Source organism: Wasmannia auropunctata, unplaced genomic scaffold (genome assembly GCF_000956235.1).
Source record: "Wasmannia auropunctata unplaced genomic scaffold, wasmannia.A_1.0 LD336061.1, whole genome shotgun sequence".
NCBI lineage: Eukaryota > Metazoa > Arthropoda > Insecta > Hymenoptera > Formicidae > Wasmannia > Wasmannia auropunctata.
The window spans coordinates 1,026,826-1,050,794 of NW_012026829.1; the positions used below are offsets into that span (position 1 = coordinate 1,026,826).

Sequence of the window (23,969 nt, forward strand, 5' to 3'; positions counted from 1 at the left end):
AGGAGACGACAGCGAAAAGAGACGGCGGGACGGCGAAAAAAAAAAAAATACCCAGTCGAGAAACGTCGTCTTACGATCTAATTCTAACGTCGTGTAGAGCAGCGTTACAATTTTTGTACCAAAATCTATCTTGTAGTCCTTACACGTCGCGTATACACTTAGTTTTCCGTTTCCGTTCGACGTTGCCGACCGCGGGCTTGCCCCTACTTTATTCTCAGTTCTTTTTCTCCCTTCTTGTCGAAACACAAGTCGCGGGGGAGCGAGTGAAACTTGCTGAAAAGTCCCTCCCGCAAGTTCCTCGATCGTTACGTTAAAACCCCCGCCCGGGCCGTCAGCGCGATCGTACGCGCTCCTCCCCGCGCGTTCGAATAGAAATCAACCTCTCACGCGCCGCCGCTTCACAATTTGTAAAGCAAACCCGTGAAGTAGAGCGCGAGAACGATTACTAATCGCGAAATCCAGGAGTCTCAAGGGACTCCCGTGATTAATACAACGATCGATCCCGAGATCTGCGCCCAGCCGAAGCTGGAGGGTATACGCGCGCTCGATTCCCGAGAGTCGCAGATTGCGAATCCCGTGGTGGACACCCGTGCTGTTTCCTGATGAGTGATGTTTTGCGACCGTCCTGACGAGTACGTCGATGTGTGCTCTTACGCGTAGATAACACAAGTTAGAGTGTTCTTTCCGAGAATAGTAGGCTATATTGTAAGAGATACGAGCGATCACGCGAGACGCTGCCGCCATCGTCGTCGGGAGAGATGAGAGATGAGTGAGACGCGGTGACCCAGAAATAGATCTCTATCGAGTCGTGGGGATTCCAATTCCGACGTGATCCATCCGACGTTGCCGTGCGCCGTCGAACGGTTTCTCGAAAAATTCTTTGTGAAGACGGGAGAACATCCCGGAAATCGATTACGTAGCTTTATATGTGTGTGTGCGTGAGAGAGAGAGAGAGAGAGAGAGAGAGAGAGAGAGAGAGAGAGGGAGATTGAGAACAGGTCACTGGAGAAGAATTTCGAGACGGGCGGCAAACGGAGTGTTATCGAGAAATTTTTTGGACGTCGAAGATTGTAAAAATGGTGCTAGCCCTGCACGCGGAGAATATGACTGTTGTGATTTTAATTCTCCACCGCCTTTATTCCTCTGAGAGAACCCAGCACAGATTATAACTGCAATGTTGCAGCAACATTGTAGCATTCCAGCTATATTGCTAGAAATATTACAACGTTGCTGCAATATTGTAGCTATAATCTGTGTTTTTCTGGGAACGATCTATCTCGCGAGTATAGCAAATTTCCTATCTTTATGACATTCACGCACGCACGAATTATTCAAGACTGCAACGCTCTGTAAAAACGAGTGTTTCACTTTCTCGTCCGTGCACTTTTTTTCTTGGCTGTGGAGGATTAAAAGAGCAAAGCGGAAAGAAAGAGAGAGAGAGAGAGAAAGAGAGAGCCTATTTGTCGTCGATCGGCACCCTCGGGACGGGCGGATACCTCGTTAAACACGCGGATCGCCGATGACATTCGCGAGAAATGCACCGTGCAATCACGCGACTGTTTGCACGCGAGCATTAAAGGCTCCCGAACGTTTACGACTCGACGAATATTATATTATCGAATAACGGATTATTACGTTCGATCCCTCTTTAGCGAATTACCTCCATCTTCATTTACGTTTTCAAGTGCGAACGTCCGTACGACATTACAAGCTGAATAACTATTTGTACGAATAATTATTCGCGTTGCACTGTGGAAACATGGCGTGTCCACTTGAGATCGTAAGTCAGGAATCCTCGTTAAGCCCATTGCGCGAGCGGCTGAGTTCGACAACGTCCTATTAATGTTGAAACGCGAGATCCTACGTTTAACGGGCGTTTCGTTGACGGCACGCGACAGATCATAACTATAGTAAGGGGTTCTAATTAATCACTAAACGCAACACGTCTGCCGATTCGAACGTTCGACGAAGGCGATTTACGGCTGCTCCCGCCGTAACAGGAAAGACTATATGATCGAGAAGCGAGAGAGAGAGGAGAAAGAGTGGCCGAAAATTTGTCGAGCGCGCGGATAAGCGGACGATCGATTTTAAAGAGTAAGCGTAAGTTAAAATGAAGATTAAACAGCAAAGACACTCTGGAAATATTCCTCGTGGCAAGCCTCGTCTCGTGGATTTGCGTCTGTACACCTTATATAAGCGCTTTAGGGTTTAACGAGAGGAAAATAGACTTTAACGAATCTACGAGATGATGCCGAGGAAAGCGAAGGATGTTAGCGCGAATGGGAGGAATGTGCGGAAAGTTTAAAATATGCGCGTGATATGCATGAGCGAAAGAATAAAAGTGTGTACGAGAGAGAGAGAGAGAGAGAGAGAGAGAGAGAGAGAGAGAGAGAGAGAGAGAGAGGCAGTAAAAGCGAGATAATAAATCAATGTTAAACCCATCATTACCGGACTCGCAATTTCGGGAGACAAATCTTCGTTGACCGCCGTTTCTACGCATAAGTTTAGTCTCGTTTTTTCGGAAGCTGGACGCGACACGCCCTTTCGGCGCCCGATCGCGGCTGCACGATCACCTATTCGATTTTTCGACGGACGCGGGAAGAAATTTAATTCGTTATTCGCATCAAGAGAGCATTGCGAGATCGATCTTCTCTATCAGGCGGACGAACAGACGCGCGAGCCGCGATCGACGTCGAACGGAGGCCCCCGTCCACGTCTCGGGAGTACTCTTTACATACCAGTTTCAGCGTTTCCGTTTTTAACCTATTGTGGCGAGAAACGGGACGAAGAGCAGTCCCGTTCTATGTGTGTAAGAACCATAAAAGCTTAATAAAAGAAAAAAAAACATTATACTATGAACTTACGGAATACCTAATAAAAGTAAGCCAAACCGTTAAAGAGGACCGTGTTTTATTTCTTTCGCTCCTTCGTACATTAATTCGTACGTCGTATTACCGCATGTTACACTATATATTAAAGTAATCTTTCATATCTATCTCTTTTCACACAACTTATACTTATCATTGTTCTAAATATTATACATTGTATATGTTAGAAAAACCTCACATCTTTACCGGCACTCACATATCATTATAAAAATAAATTTCGTTCTTATCACTAGAGTAGACTCGGTAAAAAAAAAAAAATGTGCCAATCATGTAAATGCAATTAAATTGTTTTGAGACTTTTTTTCTGCTTTGCATATCGCATTATATATTAAAATAATCTGTCATGTATATGTATCTATCTTCTTTCACATAACTTATATTTATCATTGTAATATAAACACGTGTATGTATTAGGAAGAGCTCACATCTTTACGTTAATCACACTTGCATCGTTATAAACTTCATTCTTATTACAAAAGTAGTATTTCGTTTAAAAAAAAAAAAAAAAAAAATTGTGAATCATGTAGCAAATAAATTGTGTTACGATGTTGCAAGCACGATCGTTGTATTATATAAACACATGTATTAAGAGCTCACATCTTTATGTCATACGTGCATCGTTATAAAGTAACTTCGTTTTTATTACAAGAGTAGATTTCGGTAAAAAGAAAAAAAGAAAAAAGAAAATTTGTGATTTATATAGCAAATAAATTGTGTTACGATATACGATGCACGATGGTACGGAGCAAGAAAGCTTATTAAAGCTATATCAAATGAATGATCCACCTTAGAACGGAATATTTTGGTCATAGATCACAGGATATTATAAGAAAATTTTCTTTTTCTTTTATTCTACCTTTTTTACGACCTCAGGACTCGTACGTTGCTGGCATTTTTCGATGATTTTCTGCATGACGAAATGTTGGATTGCACCGATGAGTCTCAACGGGCCCATCAGCAGCACTTGCACGAACAGCTGGGAAAACGACTTGATCGGCGACATTCCCGCGCACATCGTCGTCAGTGCGAAGCTTTCCAGGCCAACATAAGAGAAGAAATTTGTTGCCTGAAACACGCTATCGTTTAACATCGAGAACGCCAAGAGAAAATCAAGGGGATTTGAAATTCATTAGTTCTCGTGCACGTACCAGCGCGTCCTCGAGAGCCTTCTCGGCAACGACCTCGGGCTGGACCAGCTTTATCATCTCCGATATGGCCTTCGTTTCAATCGGCTTCGTCAGCTCTTCCATGGCGTAACCAGGCGTGTCCGTGTCCGCTGGCAGACACAGGGTAACAGAGATGTCGTACGGCCGCAGTTCCATCGCCAAGCTCTCCGCTAAGCCACGGAGGGCGAATTTCGTGCTGCTGTAAGCGGTGTATCCAATGATACCTGCGCAATGCGTTTTCCATAAAGATTAAGCTATAATTACATAAGTAAGTAAGGCAGATGGGAATCAGCGTGGTTATTGGTACGCACTAATTGATTTATATGAAATTTGCATTATTCTAAAGTCAGATGTTTCGGCTATCTTTCTTAGTCATCTTCAATGACGTATTAAAAAAAAAAAAAAAAAAATTTACATTAAACTCTCGCTCTTAGTTTCCTAACGCGTGTGTTCTTCCACGTCTAGTGAGTGAGGAAGCAGTTTTAGGTACCTCCCATAGCTGTACGTGCCCAGTTGAAGGGCTGCATGATCTAGCTCAAACGTAATAAAACACACACTTCGAGTCTTGGTAACGATAGAATTAATAAATAACGAAAATGTATAAAACTTGGTCAAAAATAAATAGTTAAAAATAACGATGTTAAAACTTGGTCACAATTTAAAATAAAAGAAAAGATAAAACTATCGTAGCAACCGTCAAAGTCCGAACGAGTAGTCATTACTCGGTGGGACTTTGACGAGTACAGTCGCTACGATAGTTTTATCTTTTATTTTAATTTAAATTGTGACCAAGTTTTACATCGTTATTTTTAACTATTTATTTTTGACCAAATTTTATACATTTCCGTTATTAATTGTATCGTTACCCAGACTCGAAGTGTGTGTTTTATTACGTTCGAGCTAGACCATGCAGCCCTTCAACGGCACGAATGGCTATGGAAGGCACTTAAAACTGCTTCCTCATTCACTAGACGTGGAAGAACACACGCATTAGGAAACTAAGAGCGAGAGTTTAATGTAATTTTTTTCTTTTTTTTTTTTTTAATTTGTCACTGAAGATGGCTAAGAAAGATAGCAGAAACGTCTGACTTTAGAATAAAGCAAATTTTACATAAATCAACTAGTGCGTACCAATAAATGTATTTTTAATTTGGGAAATCTTGTTAGGTTTTTATTGTTTCTAAGCTATTATTGTACGTCGATGAGGTACATAATTTATTATGCAAATACCTAGGAGGCCAGCTTGAGAGGACACAAGTACAATCGTTCCTTCTTTGGACGCCTTCATTCTCGGCACAACAGCCTTGGTGCAGTAATATGTGCCGAGGAAATTCGTGCGCATCATTTTGTCGAGATCCTCTGCGGTGGTGTCTTCTATTTTGCCGGCGATCGCCAGGCCAGCGCAATTTACGAGCATGTGAACCGGTCCCATATTTTTCTCCAGTTCGGCCAGTGCCTTCTCGACAGTCTCGTAATCCTTTCCAATGTCCAAAGGCAGACACTCCACCTTCTGCGCGTCCTTGTTCACGCACGCTTGCAGCACCTCGTCTTTGGCCTTCTCCAAATTCTCCACGTTCCTCGCGATTATCGTGACATTCGCTCCCTTCTTCGCGGCGAGAATCGCCAGGCATTTTCCAATGCCGCTAGAGCCGCCGGTCACCTTGCGAAAAACAATATCTTACATTGACAATACGGATTTAACACTCGATTCTCGATTTCGCATCTCGCTTCATTATATTTTCACAACAACGAAATTAGATAACACTTACGACAACGTGCTTGTTCCTGATGTCTTTCATCTTTTTCGGCCGAATCGTAACGAGGATGCTGAGCACGACAATTGGCAGCAGAGTGAACTGTATGATATTATACAAGTCGAACGTCATTGTGATGCTGTTTATCAGAACTACGACAAATCGCGCGGGAAACCACCTCGCAAGAGTCGCAAGACACGTGAAGCGTGAAACGAGTTCCTGAGCGCCGAGCGGTACAACGCAGACAATGCAGTACGTCAGCAAAAACATCTGCCTCGCGCTTTTCTTATGTACCTACAGCGAATACAATCCACGCCCTCTGCGGTCGTCAAACCAGTATCCCCTTTGATCTCTCCAGCAGGATCCCTCTTATCTGGTATGTGTATGTATGGAAACTTATCGTGTGACCGTCGAATATACATATATATTATAAAAAAAACTATCGACTCTAGGTAAGTTTTTACGGCTAAAATATGTTAATGGATGAAAAGCCTCAGTGGTTCGCAGATAATTACGGCCAGCATAAGTAAATATTAATACGTGTTTTAACTTATCCAGTCACCCATTATCATTCAAGGTATATAAACTTTTTACGTATAACTCGCAATAAAAACTGCATGAAAGATAAACCAGGAATTAAGGCATTAAGTTGCTACAAATGAGAAAAATACTCTGAATTTTTTAGATATTTAATAATAACCTCAAAATGAAGTATACGTGTATTCTTATATTGTATTCACTAATTTTTATTCATATATTTATCTTTCAATGTTCATTATCAATATTGTCAATATTGACAATGTTTATTAATATTGTCAAATTAATATAGATATTTATTCTATTCTATAATTTAACATAATAAATACCAATAATGCAAATAATCGATTACTCGATTAAATTAATCTTTTATTCTTCTGTACATTGTTCAATTGGTTTTTTTTTTCCAATTTTCACAGCTTTTATCATATCTACGTGAACTGTATTGACATATATTTCCAATAATCTGTGATTTGGCGAAATAATTAAATTGACCCAGTTAAATAGTGGCATGAACTTTACTTACCCAAAATTGCTTCTTGAATAATATCTCGTCGTTACCATCTCTGATTTTATAACAGTTATTGCTTTTCGCAATATTGCTTGTGAGAACAAATTAGCACACAGTGAATTTTCCAAGTCATGCTAGATAATCGTCTGTAATAACATCTCGTCGGTGCCTCTCTTACACTATCGACGATTTTCAACGATATATCGATTAAAAATTTCACGTAATTTATTAGCAGTATACGAATCCTCTTGCACAATTTTTATATTTTATCTGTTTTATATTTTATCATTCTGTTCCTTCATTTCGATCTCCATTTGGCACTAAAAATTGTATCGTTTTTCCTTTCGCTCGTTAATTAATGGACAAATAAAATATTTCATCGACGTTAGCGGCTCCCTTATAAAAAAATAGTATTGGATTAATGAAAATATTAATGGAATATAGTATAAAATATTGGATTTGAATAGTTTAATTTCTAATAATTTTTGAATAGTTTTTTCACAAGTCCAATAGTATGTATTTTTCCGTAAGAGCTAGATTCTTTATCATTAGAACATTTTCTCACTATACTTGCATATTTCATCGCGATGAAATAAAAACTGCGCGTAAACTCGAAAATTATAGATTTTTGCCGAGTTTATTGCCGCGGGTATCGCACCTGATATCATGATCGACTGCGTTACCGGCCGTTTCGCCGGCCCGCAGGCTAAACTCCCCATGGAAACTGCTCGGGAAGCAACGATTCGCCGTGAAAATTAACTACTATTTTACTTTTCTCAGTGAAAACTTTATTTTTCTCTCGTGATATTTACGTGAAGACATAAAAACGATGGTACACCGGGCGAGGATCCGATACATACTGCACACGCATCGATCGCGCCCGGTGTTATTCTGGTTGCATACGAATAGGCGCCAAGGGACGACCTCTCGAGAAACCACCCCTCGCCAAGGGGTGCCTATACTCGCTTCACCGGTATACCCGAGAGAACGTCCTGGAATTACTCGGTAAAACAGCGCCCTACCGCGGAGAACTGCATTCGAGAATTTTGGAAATTAGAAAAATGTATTAGCGTTTGATTACGTGAGAGAGAGAGAGATTGAGTTTCTCGAGTATCGTATCTGCAAAACATCAACAAGAGAGCCGCATCGCGGAAACGGAAGCAATTCTATACGTGTAACGTACGCGTGGTATATTTATGCGTACACACGGGTGACTGCATGCATCCACAAGCGCCAGTCATCAATGCAGCCCAGAATCCATTACGCCACTAAAACCGCGACGCGACCTCAACGATTTCGGTTCATAATCTATTATGGTTAACGTATAATAACCGGCTGCAAGATTTATACGGCTCGATGATCATGTTACAACGATGGGCGTAAAGCGCAATTGCTATTTTAATACGTATCAAAAATTGCATCGTGATTATGTACGAAATACGCTTTTTATACGAGATATGGAGATAGGGAGAGAGAGAGAGAGAGAGAGGAGAGGAAAAGCATTATTTATTGTACGCTCTTATTTATACCCTCAATGTAGAAATAAGTAATAAAGACATATCAATTCAATTCATGCATAAACAATATCAACAAAACAAATATACTTTCACAACTCTCCATAACATAATATAATATTATGTTAAATATACTGTATTAACTTCGTAACAAGATATAATATTATGTTGCTATAATGTTATGCTATATTGAAAGAATTGTACAAAATGAGAGAGAGAGAGGAGAGAGAGAGAGAGAGAGAGAGAGAGAGAGCACGCAAGCTCGACGCGACACCAGTGACGTCACGCATTGCGAAAATTGCGGAATACGAAACGCATGCGTCGAAAAGTTGCAGGATAAGCCCCCTGGAGTACGTGCATTCACCCCCGTGTTACCATAGTGCAAACCACCACCCCGTCTCCCCACCCCGTCCCTGCCGTTATCCTTCGCGCAAAAGGTCACGTACCACCACCCTGTCGATCGTTCACCTCGTCCTGGGACTCGCTCCTGGTAGCCAGGTTAAAGCGGAAGATACGAAGGATGCGCTTACGCACCGCGCCGATCCTTCAGATAAACAAAATTGGACAGATTACTCGCGTTGCGATCCTAGCGAGGGATATCGAGTCGAACAAGCTAAACATGTCGCGAAATGTCGTTACAATCGTTCCGAACAGTTAGAGAATGGCGAAAAATTAACTTCACCGATTATACTGATCATAGCACGTCTTTTTGTAACGTATGTATATGTAATTAGATTTAAATAAACAAGACTTTGGAAATCAAATGACATCGCTCTGGTAATGCTATTACATCCGGCAATTTAAACAGTTTGATAATTACGAAGATCTCGTATCTTATCGTGTATCATGTACACGCAGAAAGTAGGTATATTATATATCACTATAGTTCATTGGTCACAAAATCTATCGTAATCCGTTGGTAATTTATATTAAATCAAAAGCGACTTCAAACTTTTACTCCGCGACTAATTCGAGGGAGCGTAATTTCAACGAAAGATACGTGATCTCAGATAAGCGGAAAGATGTACGATCATTCGAGTGCGGAAGCCTCTCGATCGGGTCCGAGTCCTCCTTCGGAGAGGAGATGCCCCCGTTAAATCACTCACAGGAAGAGTCAACCGAGGGGGTTGTGCGGGACGCGAGAGAGAGAGAGAGAGAGAGCCGTCATCGCGACCGCGGCCGAGAGACTCGTCGCGGGGCTGCACAGGAGCTGCGGCAGTCCGGAGCCGCGATTTTGGACATAGAGGAGAGCGAGCGTACATTGCACCCAACAGAAGGGAGTGTCCCGAGCCGGTGCACCCTCCTCCCTCGCAGCCCCCAGGCCCCGACCCCCGGCCAGTACCCCCGCCTGCCGTGATAGCCTAGCTACGATCCTGGATTCCGTGTCTCCCGGGCTGCACCGGGGGGTGAACGCCCTCGCCTGACCCAGACTCGGAATCGATCTCCATTCGTTGCACGGTGTGTTAGCAAACCCCCCCTCGACGTCCCGGCCACCCCCGTTCGCGCGGGCTGCTGCCGTCGCCGTCGCCGCCGCCACCGCCACCACCGCCGCCGCCGCCGCCGCCGCCACCGCCGCCGCCGCCGCCACCGTCGCCTCCGCCACCGCCACACGGCACTCCCCACGCACGCGAGAGAACGGCTACCCTCTCGTCGCACTTGCGGATTTTCCGCGAAACCGCGGCCGTCGTAACTTTAGGAAAAATACAGGGCGAGTCCGCGGAGAAATGGACGACCGCGGCGAGGGGGCGACAGGAAGTGTGGGCGGGGATGCATTTTGCACTCGACTCGCGCCAAGTATATAGGTGTAGAACGTCGCGCATGTGAAGTTCCGGCCGGGAAGATGAGGAAAAACTCTCCGTGTGGCACACGTGGTGTTGCGGCACACGCCCGACGGAAGTCGCCGGGTGGGCCGTTTCTTGCGCGCGTTATCGCGGCTGCATGAAGCGCGCGGAGGAGGCATAAGGATGCGCGCAAAAGGATTTCGTACGTATAACGGAGAACGTACGCGCCGCGTTCAAAGTAAAAGAGCGCGAGTGCCCCTCTTTTATTCATATCCTGACCATCACGGGAAAAGCTCGGAAGCCGAAATCCGATTTGTTTACGGGATATCCGGGGATCCGGCGAGATTGGAGAGAATGCGATTTCATCGTCGCGCGCGCGCGCATGAGTTGCGTGCTGCGTTTCTGCGCGACTGAGAAGTATAATTTTTTCGATTCCTCGTGAAAAAGGATACGACGACCCGACGCGGTTAAACGAAGGAAAGGAGAGCGATTGCTTATGGCCGAAATTAAATTCGCGACGAGTCGGAAAGACGCGGCGGGACGCCCGCCTACGCCTGCGGCTCCGCCAAACAACGGCGCCGCGTATATAAATCGCGTTATAACGAAGAATTCGAATGTGTGTCCGTTGATGGCATGCTGTCTATTCCAGGACTCGAACGCGCATGAATGCTTTATGGAGTACTATTCCAGTCCTCGGCTTTCTCTGCAGTAGTGCCCTACACACCTCTAGAGCGTCCGACGACGAGAGAGTCATTTTTCTGAAACACTCACCTCATTCCGCGTATCGATTTGAATAAACTCTACAAAATAGATAATCCCGATGTGATCCTCGATTTTGCAAGATTCACAGCGAAGAGCTCTTGGAGAGCTAGGTCACCAGATATGAAACTAGATAATTATTGTCTAAATCCGGATTGTTTTAAACATTTACAGTTTTAAGCATTAATTACTTATACATAAGGAAGATGTGCGCTAATACATCCATTTTCGATAAGGCTAAAACGGATAGATCTAATCAAACCAATTACACATATTCCCATTCGCCGTAAAAGTGTCGCTCGATAAAATATTTTCGTCGACATTTGAATTAATGAAGATAATCGGAATCGAATATCGGAAAATATATATTTGTTTTATAAAATTTCGATGTATATTTCGATAAATATATTCTCGCATGGGATAAAAATGGGATGAAAAAGCTCCCTTAAAAAAGGATGGGATGCGAGTATATTGCGAGTATCTCCGAGCGAAATGAGAGAGACACAGAGCGGTGGTTAATTGATCGCTGACTGCATCGCGCGGCTTCGGAGGCTCTCCTCGACGTCGCCGCATCGGAGAGCGTCATTCCGGGCAAAAGTTGCCGCGACGGTAAATACGCCTCGCGTATAGGGCGCGCGTATCTAACACTCGCGAGCGAGAAGAAGCGATGTATGCTACATCGGCGGCAGCGGCGGCGGCGGCGGCTCTCCGGGCTGCGAAATGAGGCCATTTCACGCCCCTCGTGTATATTCCCCGTACGGTGCGTCCCCTTTTTCCACTTCAAGATACGTCAACGGAACAATCGAGGGAGAGTTCAGCGCACTGTAGTCGGGGTTGCACGAGTCTCTCTCTCGCTCGCTCGCTCTCACCCTCTCTCCCTCCTCTTTCTCCTCCCGCTCTCTCTTTCTATCTCTCTCTCTGCTTCCTCCCTCTCGCCTCCCCCTCACGACGGCGTGGATCCACCGCGCGTTGTGAGAACAACGCCTGATTCTAATGAAGTTTCAAACTTTTCGAGCCGAACCACGGTCCCAAGTGTACCGCGCGTAGCCGACAGACGTATACGTTCTGTTCATTCGAGATGATTTCGATGCACCGACAACCGCGGTGAAATGACTCGCGTGTGCAGGAGTGGCACAGTTTCCAATTAAACTTTCCCCCGCGACAACAATCTCATTTAATTTTTGCGGTCTCCGCCGCCGCGCCACCACCGCCGGTCATGTGTGCATTAGCCAATTAGGGTGTAATTTATCGTGACGCTTTCAAGCTCGATTCTGTGCGTCGATCGATTGTCTCCGTAAAAGAAAAAAAAAGAAAAAACTAATGACAGACGGACGAACAGAACGATCTGATTTGTTCTATGATCGCTCGGCCTGAACTTATGTCCTTTCGTGACGTCGAGCGGTGTATTCCCCAATTCGAGACATCAGCCCGTAACGTCGTCATTACCTATTTAAATTCGATTAAATCACACAGCGATCGAAATTAAATGGTCGTTCCACGTTAGCGTGTCTACTTACAATTTAGTTCGCCATCGATAGCGCACGCCGAAAAATGCCGTCTCTTTCTCTTTCTCTCTCTCTCTCTTTCTCGTTTCAACTTCGCGTCCGGCGCCCCCGAGTTCGTTGCACCTCGAAAGTCTCGAAATCTCGAATTCGACTCGTCGGGTGGCGACGAGAACGGATTTCCCACAGGAACGTCGACCGGGGGGCTTTTAGGGCAAAGTTTCAAACTCGCCCACCCACGTTGCGTCCGTCAGAAAAAGCTCAGACCCTCATTTAATTAATAGAATATCCAACGTTGCAGCCGTAAGTTTAATTTCAGCTGGCTACCAACGTCTGGCGGTCTTAGAGTCTTCTATAGAGCTTTAAAGCGTTATACATAAACTTGGTTGGACTCGCAGACCTAAAGCCTTAGAGTCCTAAATTGCCACGTCGTGAGTGTCTGTAAACTTTAGTCTGATTTTCATTCGAAAAAAATAATTACAATTAAAATTTTATAAATTATGATATTTAATATTTATTAATTATTTGCATTAATCCAAATGTCAACAAAAATGTTATTATCTTTACGTCTGTTAGAGAGAGAGAGAGAGAGAGAGAGAGAGAGAGAGAGAGAAAAGGAGGGAGAGAATAATCTCTCCCCACCCTGGTTCTCCCACGCAAGTGGATGCATTATCCTTCGTGGAGCAAGGTGCAACGTCCGGGCGTAGCATCTCTCACGTCTCGCCGAGTCGGATGGAGCGACTGCGGAATAGCGTGGACCCGCCGACTGGTGGTGTCCCGCGACTCAATTTTAAGGATAATCGTGCTTACCGATCGGAGGGGAAGGAAGGAAGGGGTGTAGACAATGTTTTGGCGGCGGACGGAGAGATCTAAAGCGAAAACCGACGGCGGATCGGGCGCAAGAAGGGGTGGAAAAAATTAAAGCATCGAGACGCCAACAGGGGCGTACACCATGCCGCACCACGACGAAGGGTGTGAGTGCGAGAGAGAGGGAGGGAGAGGAGAGAGAAAGAGAGAGAGAGAGAGAGAGAGAGAGAGAGAGAGAGAGAGAGAGAGAGAGAGAGAGAGAGAGAGAGAGAAAGGAGGGTTGTCGGCTGGCCGGGACGTTGGTGCGCGCCGGGATGTCAGAGGGGGAGGTTGTACGGCGACGCACGCGCCCTTCGCTCGGCCCTGACTGCACCGCGGGGCGGTTCAATGTTACGGGAGGGCACTGACCCGAGCGAGCAGAGAGGAAACCACCCCACGGTGCACCGTGGTGGGTACACCCCTGGTTATACCGTAGAAGCCCGCCGCCGACACCGCCGCCGCCGGTCCCTGCAACCAAGCCCTGCGATGATCTACCCTCGACGTCCGCCACCCCCGCCGGCGAGCGTTCACCGCCCTCTCGCACCGCGTCATCCTCGTCTCACCGCTTCGCCGTTCTCTTTGTCTATCCTTCCGCCGCCGGTACCGCCGCGACCACCACCCCGGCATTGCCGATGAGGGTGCAGCAGCAACAGCAGCAGCAGCACCAGCACCACCACCAGAGCCCGGGATACCCATTATCCACCTCTCACAAATCACCTGGACCACCGTTTACGCATCGCGGAGTGTCTTGTGCGAGCAGCCGGGATTCCGGCAAGAGAAAATCTCTACCGGCATTGCCACTGATGGGATTGGAGGACATTTGCAACTCGCGCCAAGTGCAAAGAGTACTTATGCTCGATCACTCACTGTAGATTACAATTGTAACGCAATCATATTACGGACAATACCAGTGAGCAACACTCTTAAATATTCCCTCTCAATGGCCAAATTAAATTCATCACGTGTACCATAGCACCGATAGATATATATGTACATATATGCATATTTCGCTATTATTCATTATTATCAATAATAATACTAATATCTAATGCTTGTACAACAAGTAGTTCGATGTTAAATTTAGTTACATGAACTTCTATCAGTTTTAGTTACATACACAATTTAAGCGCTGTTTATTATGGAGAGTGATAAACAATGTAAAGGAATATCTCTGTTCACGGATCAGAGCGCGATCGAGAGATTTGGGTATATCGGCGGATATGCATGTAGCGCTGTCGCGCCGCAACTCCGCAGTCGGGAAAGTTATTCAACCCCTCTCGGGCCGCTACTCCAAGAGAACAGATCCCTCTTCGACCCCCGAGGTGGGGTTGGTTTTTGTCGGCCGGTCAAAAAAAAAAAACTCGCTCGAAAGTAAAACCGCGTGACGCCGTGTTACGATTTAAAAAGAAGTGGGGCCCTGTCTACACGTATTTATACGAGCGCGAGAAAGAAAAGAATAAAGCGTTGCGAGAAAGAGACGACGTTTCCCGTCGAATAAAATGCCACCGGATTCACATTCGCTGAATAAGAGGTGCAGCCTGCGATGGGAAACTCGTTTCTCGAGACGCAATTAAATCATTATGTTAAAGCAACGAATCCCTTGGAAACCCTATTGCGAAGGTACAATCAGAGGAACTTAATGGAAGTAAATATAACAAGTTACATAAAGACTCGCCCAAGCGACTGCAGAAATGGTAGTAATATTTAAACGACTTTCCGTAACTTTTAGGAAATTCGTCATTTATAAATCTTTCTTAAATTTTCTGGCGGAAGCACACTTTCTTCTCGTTTATGAGTAAACACTCGACCGAAAGGAAGACGCAGCATTAGCACGACTGACTGAAGCGGATTTTGCCATCGATCCGATTAATCGCACACAGCAATCGGCTCTTCGATCAAGCTGCCGATAATTGACTGGACAATTCGATACACACCCTTTAAGATTACGAGCTAATGCTAAGTCAATATGCTGCAGCAGAATCCAATCCCCGCAGCAAACTACGCGACATTCAACGTCGGAAGTCGACTTCCGTCGACGCCTATTCTCCGCAGGCACTCGAGACGCTCTTAGCGGGGGGGGGAGGGGGAGAAGGCTTTTCCGATGGGGTTGACTCGACTCGGGGAGTCGAGTCGAGTCCGGAGGCCGATTCCCTGTTATGCTAATTTGTTAACGGGCGAAACCCGGGATAGCCGTACACCCATCATGAGAATAATTCGGCTCGAACGGCCTCCCCGAGTCCCCTGCCCCCTTCCTGCACCCTCCGCAACTCCTAATTCCCATCCTCCCTCTCCCCTCTTCTTCGTCCGAGTCACCACCATCACCTGGCCCTCCGAAAATCCTCGCGCGCTTACGTACCGTACGTACGCGCGCCGGGCATTCGTTCCGGAAAGTAATTTCTTTTCTCTCGGGCGGCGTTTCTCGCGCGTCGGGAAACGAAACGTCGCCTCTCGCATTCGTCTTCCTCCGGGGCGGGTTACCGCCTCGCACGAGAAATACGCTCCGCCATCCGTCTTCGGAACCATCGGTTGGAACTCGAGGGGGGGGTTGGAGGACGGGGGATGGAGGAAGAGAGACGTAAACGCGCGCGTGGTGCACCGTTGCGGAAAGAAATTACCGCCGATTATCGCCGACGCGAGGTGGATCGGCGAGAAATATTGTTGGCTACCTCAGCCGCGGCGATGAGAGGATAATGAGCTCCATAAAGGAGGTCTCGTCGCGGCCGTGGACCCGGCGATATTTGCGGATTCTGGGCCGCCAATTAGGAGCCAGGGGCATTTGCATATCGCAAGGCGATAGGTATATAGCGCGACGCCATAATTTCATGCCGTCCTGTCCGGTTAACAACGAGTGTAAATATCCACTGAACTCAAAAGGCTCCTAATCGCGCTGAATTTTCTCGAAAATTTCTTCGACGTGTTTTCCAAAATAATTTTTCGACCTCGAAATGTGTACATAATACTGAGATATCGGCATCCACAACGAGATTTATTCTTCAATAACTGTCGATTTTAATAAACCGATTTGTCGGAGCTCGAACATCTTGGGTACAAATACATCGAATTTTTTGCGATCTAGATATCAGACTTACATTTCACTTCTAGCAAGTCTTTCGTTATGAATTCCTTCGTGAATTATAGAGTGTAATTTCGTCGTAGAGAATTCGCGAGAAATGTCAACCTTCTTGAAACAGATGAATTTTTCAATTTCCTCTCGAGGAACAGAAATGCGCCGTTTCCTGCTAAAAGCGTTTTAATCGGATTAGGAAGATCGAGCGGTCAAAAACGAAATTTTCTTTCGTGGCGTTAATCGCGCACCCGAAATTTTACTTTTCTCGTCCTCAATGAATCCGAAGGTGATCGGTCCAGATCGGACAGGCCGCTCCTTCGTCCGGACATCTCCCAAGCGCCGTGCGGAAAAATATGCGCGCGAACAAATTTCTCGTTCTTGAGGGAAAATCGCGACGGGGATTCGGTCGCAGGTACGCTGCTGTCGCATCTTCTTCTCCGTCCCTGCGGGGGTATATTGGAACGTTTCAGCGGCGAAAGAAGACAGAAGTAGCGGGGAAGAGAATGAAAAAGAGAGGGAGAGACGGATGAGACCAATGGAGAAAGATGTTCCAAAAAGGAAAGAGAGAATGAGAGTGAGAGGGAGAGGAAACAAGAGAAACAGGGGCCTACGTCGTTATTTCGCGGTGGATGCTGCGGGATCAATAGCGTGAAGAGCCGAAGAGCCGACGGGGTGAGCGAGACGGAGAGAGATCGCGGCGGAAGAGGGAGGGGGGGAGGTCTAGCTGAAAGGGATGTGTGGAGGGAAGGGCGGAGGAAGAAGGAGAAAGAGAGAGAAAGGAAAGCGGGAACGGTCGACTGGGTGGCGGAGAAGGAGAGACGCCGTGCGCGGCGCGATCGCGGGAGCGAGAAGGACGGGAGACGAAGGGTGACTCCCCCAGTTTCCAGCACCTTTATCGCTCCCGCTCTCCCTCATTTGCTCCCTTTTCGTCCCTCCCTTCCTCCCTCTCTCTCTCTCTCTCTCTCTCACGCCTTGCTTCTCAACACACCCTCTCGCTGATTATGCCTGTCTCCCTTCGTCCCTTGTCATCTCATTCTCTCCGTCTATCCGCTACCCTTACCACCGAACCACCCCAGGAGTCGATGCATCCAGGGTCGTTGCTACCGGCAGCGAACGATCCAACCTTCCAGGCATTCTCCTTCTCTGTTTCTCCTCTTTCCTCATTCAGCCTGCCTGTCTCTCTACTTCTCTCTCCCCCCTTCCCGCCGCCGTTCTCTTTCACTCTCCTTCTCTTTCGCACCCTTTCTCTCGCTCTATTTATCCATCCCTCTTCCTCTCACGGGTCTCCCGATCTACGTTTCTGCCTGCACGCTCAATCTACACACGACGCATCAGCGTCGATACGCGGACTGGCGTATGTGGTACAGGTGAAGTCACCGGGCACCGGCCGGTGTGGATGAATATGCGCTTTTTCTCGCAAACACGGATCGGTGCATACGTGAAGCGCCCGCGTGCATGTCTGTGTGCCGGCGCGCGTTTATACGTGCACGCGCCGACTGTTGATTTCGCGCGCCTGCATCGCCACACCAAAAAGAAATATAATCCCGTGCCGGTCGCCCGGGTGGACTTCTGCCCACCTTGCAACCGCGTGCTCGCGTCAACTTTTCAAGGACGAGCCGGCCGCGGCTCCTCACTTTTTCGCGAATCGCTCGATTCGATATACGAAGAAACCGGGCTGGATATATCTTCTACATTAATTAAATCTCGAGTTAGCTGGTTGGCTATTTTACATATAATTCTAATACCAAAAAGAATAATCCGTATTTTGGTACATTTTTCAATTAACGTTGGGGATAAGGATTGGGAAGAGAAAAGTATATTTCTCTTTTTCAATGATAAACGATCGAGATCCATTTTCATTCCATTCTCGCACGTGGCCATTATTCTGCGTAACTCTCCGTCTCCGACAAGCCACGCTATTATCTATGCACGAAAGTGAAGTTCGAGACCGACGGGACCGAGTTCTCGGGAGATTCTCCAACTCGCGTTATCCGCAGAACTCTGTAGCCGGGAGGCCGATCAGAATTCCCGTGGCGGCGGCGGCGGTGGCGGCGGCGGTGGCGAGTCCATGCATCGCGAGCAACAAGAAGACCACAATTTCGCTGCGGGTACCGTTTTCATCCGATCCCCTTTGTTCGGCGCTTCTCTCCCCCTCCCCCTCCCCCTTCCTGAAAGTGAGAGAAAGAGGCCAACGTCGAAAAAAGTGCGCGGGGCTCTCTAAAATTCCATTCTCGCTCGTAGGCAGCCCTGCGGACGATGAACCGCGACGCGACCAGTCACTCACAATCAGATTCATTAGCATATCTCCGAGCCAAGTAAGATAGCAATTAGCGCGAACCTGATTTTAACGTCATAAAATTTTATTTCTCGAATTTCGCTGCAAAGAAAAACGCCGAGTTAACTTTAATTAATTCACGACTCTGATTAGAGCGCGCGCTCCGCGCCCCCTCCCGCGCGAGAAGGGTGCCACTTAAGTCATCCATTTTGCATTTTAAACGTCAAGTGAGTCGATGCGCGCACTATGATTTGCTCGCTCGCGGTGAAATGATTATTGCGGCCACACCCGACCGCGCGCCGGCCGCCCGCCGCGTGACTTTCTGGGTGTCGAGGATGAGCTTCTCTCTCTCTCTCTCTCTCTCTCTCTCTCTCTCTCTCTCTCTCTCTCTCTCTCTCTCTCTCTCTCCCCCGGCTCCACGGCCGCGCGCGCGCCCGGCTACAGAGAAGCGATAATAATTATTATATTACCATTAGCCGCTACTCATCCTCTCTCGCGACAGAACTGCGGCAGAAGCGCGGCGTCGTAATTCGCGGAACGCAATCCGAGGAGATGACGGAAGACGAACCTCATCCGTGCTGCGCATTTCGGCCGTGACGTACATTTTTTACGCACATACATACACGCGACACTCGAGACGTCCTCAGTCCATTGTGTTCTCGCAAATCGAGAGATCGTCCTCGACCGTGAGACAAAATCGTGAATTAGCTGACATATTCGCTTCCGTAAATGAATTTCTTTAACAAAATTTTTTGTTCAATCTGACGAGACGCGGTTAACAATATAAATATAACAAGCTTGCTAAGACTAATAATAGTTTCTGGTTTATTCGTGCTTCAGCTACGAAATTTCAACCGCACACGGAAAGAATGAATTTGTTGGAAGGTCTAAAAAGTTTGCTGCATATAGACCTGAAGATAATTTTGGACCACATCAAAGTAATTTTGTCGGAAACTCCCAAAAATGATGAACATTACTGTAAAAACGTTTACATTATCTAGCAACCAGTTTGAATTTCCAACAAAATTACTTTGATGTGTACAGCAAAATTATTTTTAGATTTGTATCCAGCAAAATTTTTAGACGACCTTCCAGCAAATTTCGTCCATTTCGTGCACAAGTAAATAATAAATAACCACTATCCTTCGATTGATACTCTTCGATCCCAGGGCCGGCCGGTGCGTTTAGGGTATACCTATATATAATACGTGCCGCGCGCGTCATGAATATTTTAATTTCATTACAACATTTCGCATTTGCGCGAGAGCCCCGGCCGGCGCGCGGCGCGCTGACCGTGGTGCGGAGAAATGACGCGCGCGAGCAACGTTGCGTGTCCGCTACGGCGCGACTCCTTCTCGCCAAGAGCATAACGAGAGCATTTGTGTTCCTACGCGTACTTTCCTCCTCGGCGTTACCGAGCGTTACCGGGAGAGTAGATTAGACGGAGGGAGGAGGAAGAAAACGACTCGTGAACACCTATTCTAACTACTCGTGACACACACGTTATACTTACTGTCGAAAAATCGATTTCGCGCGCCAACGCAGTTACGGCATCTGGCGTATCAAAATGCGCGCGGAAGAGAGACGCTCCCGCGGATTCCTCTCTCTTTTTCCTTTTCTCTCTTTCTCTCTCTCTCTCTCTCTCGTCGTCGGGAATTATAGGCGTCCGGCCAGCATTGGCGTGTAAAAATTTCCATCCGCCTAAGTGCACGCTTAACTGTCCCGATGAAGCGCCCGGGAGATCCCGCTCGTCATATTCGCGCTGCAAGAGGATAACGAGAATATGTCGCACTCTCATCTCCGTCCGACGTCGGACGCGTAAGCGAAGTGCGCCGACGTAAACGACGATAAGGACGGCGGCGTCGCAGCGGTGGCGCGATGGTGACAACGCGACGGGACGGCGTATCGCGCGAATGTAAAAAGCGCCCGGGGTACTCGATCCATTTTCATCCGGGCGGGGCACATGATAGCGATTCCTATAACTTTAAACGCGTCTATATAGGATCTACTCTTTATGAAATAATACAATAATAGTACAGGTGCAGAAAATTATGCGACAGCTTATTAATTTTCCCCAAGATCGTGATTTAACAAAAGGCGCTTTCGTTAAAAGTATTCATATTGGTAGAAAGAATTTAATTCAAGATCGATCTTGTTTCCGATTACGCTGAATATTTTCGCGGCTATGGAGAGGGAGACAGAAAAAAAGCGGAGAGAAATTAACGTGCAAAGAAGAAATCACGCGTCTCGACGTTCGACAGAGCGCGCGGTAGGCGCGTCGATTCGCCAATACGCCCGTCAGGATTCGTATCGATTTCATCCCCGTGAAAGGCGCGCGGAGGCGGGCGACAACAACATGTGCGCGTACGTACGTATTTAACATGCACGACTCCGCGACGCGGAGCGCGCGCGAGCCGCGTGTGTAAATCAACGAACTTTCGGACGGACAGTTCGAAGGAAGAGCGATCAAAATGGAAATGCGCGGATGCGCCGTATGCATTTCGGCGCGGCGCGCGGCGCGGCGCGGCGACCGACGGCGGCGACTGCGTGTGCATCCCCCCGAAATCGATCGAAGCTGTACCGCGGCGTACGAGCGGCGAGGCGCGGCGTGGCGCGCTCGTAAAATCGCCGTAAGGCATCGGGCTGCAAATTAAAAAGTTTTTTCCCGGTTTTCGCGAAAAACGAAATTGAAAACCGTGAAATCGGAGAGGGTAAAGGGCGTACAGCGATTGCATCATGCAGGTGGATGCGAGAGAAAGGGAGAGGGCACACCTTTCGGCGCGGTGGTTGTTCGAAAACGATTGGTTTTGCGGTTCCGCGCGCATTTCACGACGAAATCCAGCCGGCGCGGAGCGGAGAATTCAGATCGGGGAAATCGATACACTACGGCGGAAGTGAAAAGCGGAAGGGCTGTCACGCAATGCCCATGTTAAATTGACGCCGGCCTCGAAATCGACGCGCGCATCCCCGATGAACTCCGCGCGTCGCGCGATATCGAAATTAATGCCGCGACATGGTCGGCGCTATAATTGATAGATAGAGAAAGAGAGAGAGAGAGAGAGAGAGAGACAAAGATTCATTCAAAGTTAACGCTTAAAGTTAAGCGATTAATAAGACCTGTTATTAGGGCGAATCAAACTTAATCACTGTTTTACGCATTTTTGCATATTTTATTAATAATTTCGATTGTGTGCGACCGCGAGCTTGCGCAAAGGGGAGGGACAGGAAAAGGGGGAGAGAGAAAGAAAAAGAAAAAGGAGACGCGATAGCCGTAAATTATCGCGACGGTCGCGCGCACCTCTCTCGGCGCGCTAATGAAATCCTCCGCCACTCTCTCGCGTTTCCTTGGCGCGTTATATCCAATAAACTACGTGTAACTTTATTACCGCCTCTCCCCTCCTCGACAACGAAATTACGATTACCATCATCCACGGTATTAAGTACACGGGCATTATTTCGTTCGGCCGGACTTGACCGTCTTCACGAGCCGCCTCCTCGGTCTCCACCACCTCCTCCCCTTTCCTCTACACCTCTCTCTCTCTCTCTCTCTTTCTCTCTCGCTCTCGTGTATGCGTTCACCTCTTTTTCTTTCGGTCTGACGCTCCTTCTCATCTTTACGCCGCGCCATACGGTGAAAAATATCCAGGATTCGTGCGTGAGAGACAGAGAGGGTTAAGAACGGACCAGAGGCCGGCTAGCGGCATCAGCCAGGTGGTGCGCTCCGAATTATACCGTGAACTCGCGCTCACGAATATGCACGTACATACGTATATACGTACCTGCCGTCGAAACGCCGCGCCGTCGTGACACCGTGTACTCGCCGCGCACCGTGCGCGCATTCGTATATCCGTACCGCACGTAACCGCGCGAGCGAGAAAGAGTGTAACAACAGCTCGCGCGTCCGACTCTCGTCCCAGGTGGGAGGCAGCTGCCAGACGGCAAGACACCTGCCCTACCCTGCCCTTCCTCCTCGATCGCCCGGCCGACCCGTTTCGAGGGTCGCGAAGAGGAGAGCCGTCGCCGCCACCGCCGCGTCGCTCTCCTTCTCGCCTCTCCTCTCCGTCTCTCTCTCTCTCTCTCTCTCCTCTCCTCTCCTTTTCTTCTCGTCCTCCTTGTGAGACAGCCAAAGATGCAAGACGAGCGTCATGCCGTTGGTTGTTGCGATGGTCATCGCCTCCTCGGCCACATGCGGGTGCCGGTACGTAGCAGGTGCTGGCCTCTCTTTCGCCTCTGTATCTCTCTACCTCTCATTATTATAATTAGTGCGTTAGCCCAGCCGCGATCCAGCACGGGACACGCCGCGGCCGTGACGCGCCGCGCCGCGCCTCGCCGGTCGACACGTGGCGATCGCTCCGGCCGGCTGCGCCCGTCCGCGTTATTTGTACAAGAGTCGTCGTACGAGGAGCAATTACAAACTTGAACACACGTGTAAGAGAAAGACGTCTACGTGCATTGCGTGCGCAGTGCGTGAGCGCAAATTGGTATCCGTAGTGCTTCATTAGAGCGTCATTTAGACCTATAAAAAGCTGACAGGAAAACATTTACAAAATTACACGATACACGAAGTAGTTTTTCTCATCATTGCAATACTAAATTAATAATATATTAGGTGTATGCAAAAGTTTTAGTCTTTTTTCGCACGTTTTCGCTTTAAATTCATAATATATGTAATAATATGTATTTAGTCATTAAAATACTTGTTCTTGTTTTCTATAATTTTCTGCCGTTTCTCAAGTAAATTTCAGATTCCTTTACAAAAAACATATTTATGTATCTTACATCTCGAAAGCGTTTCTCAGCTAAATAATGTTGCATAGATCGGATTAAGTGATGATTCGAAAGCGCCAAGTCTGATAAATACGCCGCATGTAAGAAAACTCTCCAGCCTAAATTAAAAATGGTTTGCTAGATGTGAAAAGCAACATACAGTCTAATATTGTCATATAGCAAAATTATGACTAAATGTCATACTTTCAATTTAGTTGTTCAGTAAATGGTCTTTTATATATTTTTTTAATTCATTAAAAACGAAAGAAATAGGAATTTATTTAATTATAGCAAAATATAAATATATATTTAAATAATCATATCAGAGCGTTGAAAAAGAGACTCAAACTTTTGCATATATCTAATAATAAATTTAATTAATAAATTAATAATATAGAGAAATAACAATTTATCTACACATGAGTCAATAATCCGACTTTTATGAAAATGTCAATGACTGATGAGAACTTCCTTCATTCATTTAATTCCCCAACGTTCATCGAACGTCATACGAGGAGTAATTTAATTATGACGTGCAACGCGATTAAAACAAAGAACATAAAGATACGAAAAGTGAAAATTGAGAGACTAACTGTTTTCAC

General features: G+C 46.8%; 1 protein-coding gene across 1 annotated transcript; it reads right to left on the bottom strand.

The window, feature by feature from the left end:
- Positions 1 to 2,893: 2,893 nt before the first annotated feature.
- Positions 2,894 to 6,165, bottom strand: LOC105450430 (3-ketodihydrosphingosine reductase). The gene is made up of 4 exons (XM_011690264.1): positions 5,824 to 6,165; positions 5,285 to 5,714; positions 4,037 to 4,278; positions 2,894 to 3,954 (listed from the first exon to the last, which is right to left on the bottom strand). The coding sequence occupies exons 1-4, from the start codon at positions 6,076 to 6,078 to the stop codon at positions 3,736 to 3,738; spliced, it is 1,146 nt and encodes a 381-aa protein (XP_011688566.1). The 5' UTR covers positions 6,079 to 6,165; the 3' UTR covers positions 2,894 to 3,735.
- Positions 6,166 to 23,969: the final 17,804 nt, after the last annotated feature.

What these genes read in the sequence shown, in the direction of transcription:
- LOC105450430 (XM_011690264.1), bottom strand. Translation starts at nt 6,078, where the DNA reads ATGTTTTTGCTGACGTACTGCATTGTCTGCGTTGTACCGCTCGGCGCT. An exon ending in TCAGGAACAAGCACGTTGTC is followed by an intron (nt 5,715 to 5,823) that starts GTAAGTGTTATC and finishes GTTTTTCGCAAG; the next exon opens with GTGACCGGCGGCTCTAGCGG. An exon ending in CTCTCAAGCTGGCCTCCTAG is followed by an intron (nt 4,279 to 5,284) that starts GTATTTGCATAA and finishes CGCATTGCGCAG; the next exon opens with GTATCATTGGATACACCGCT.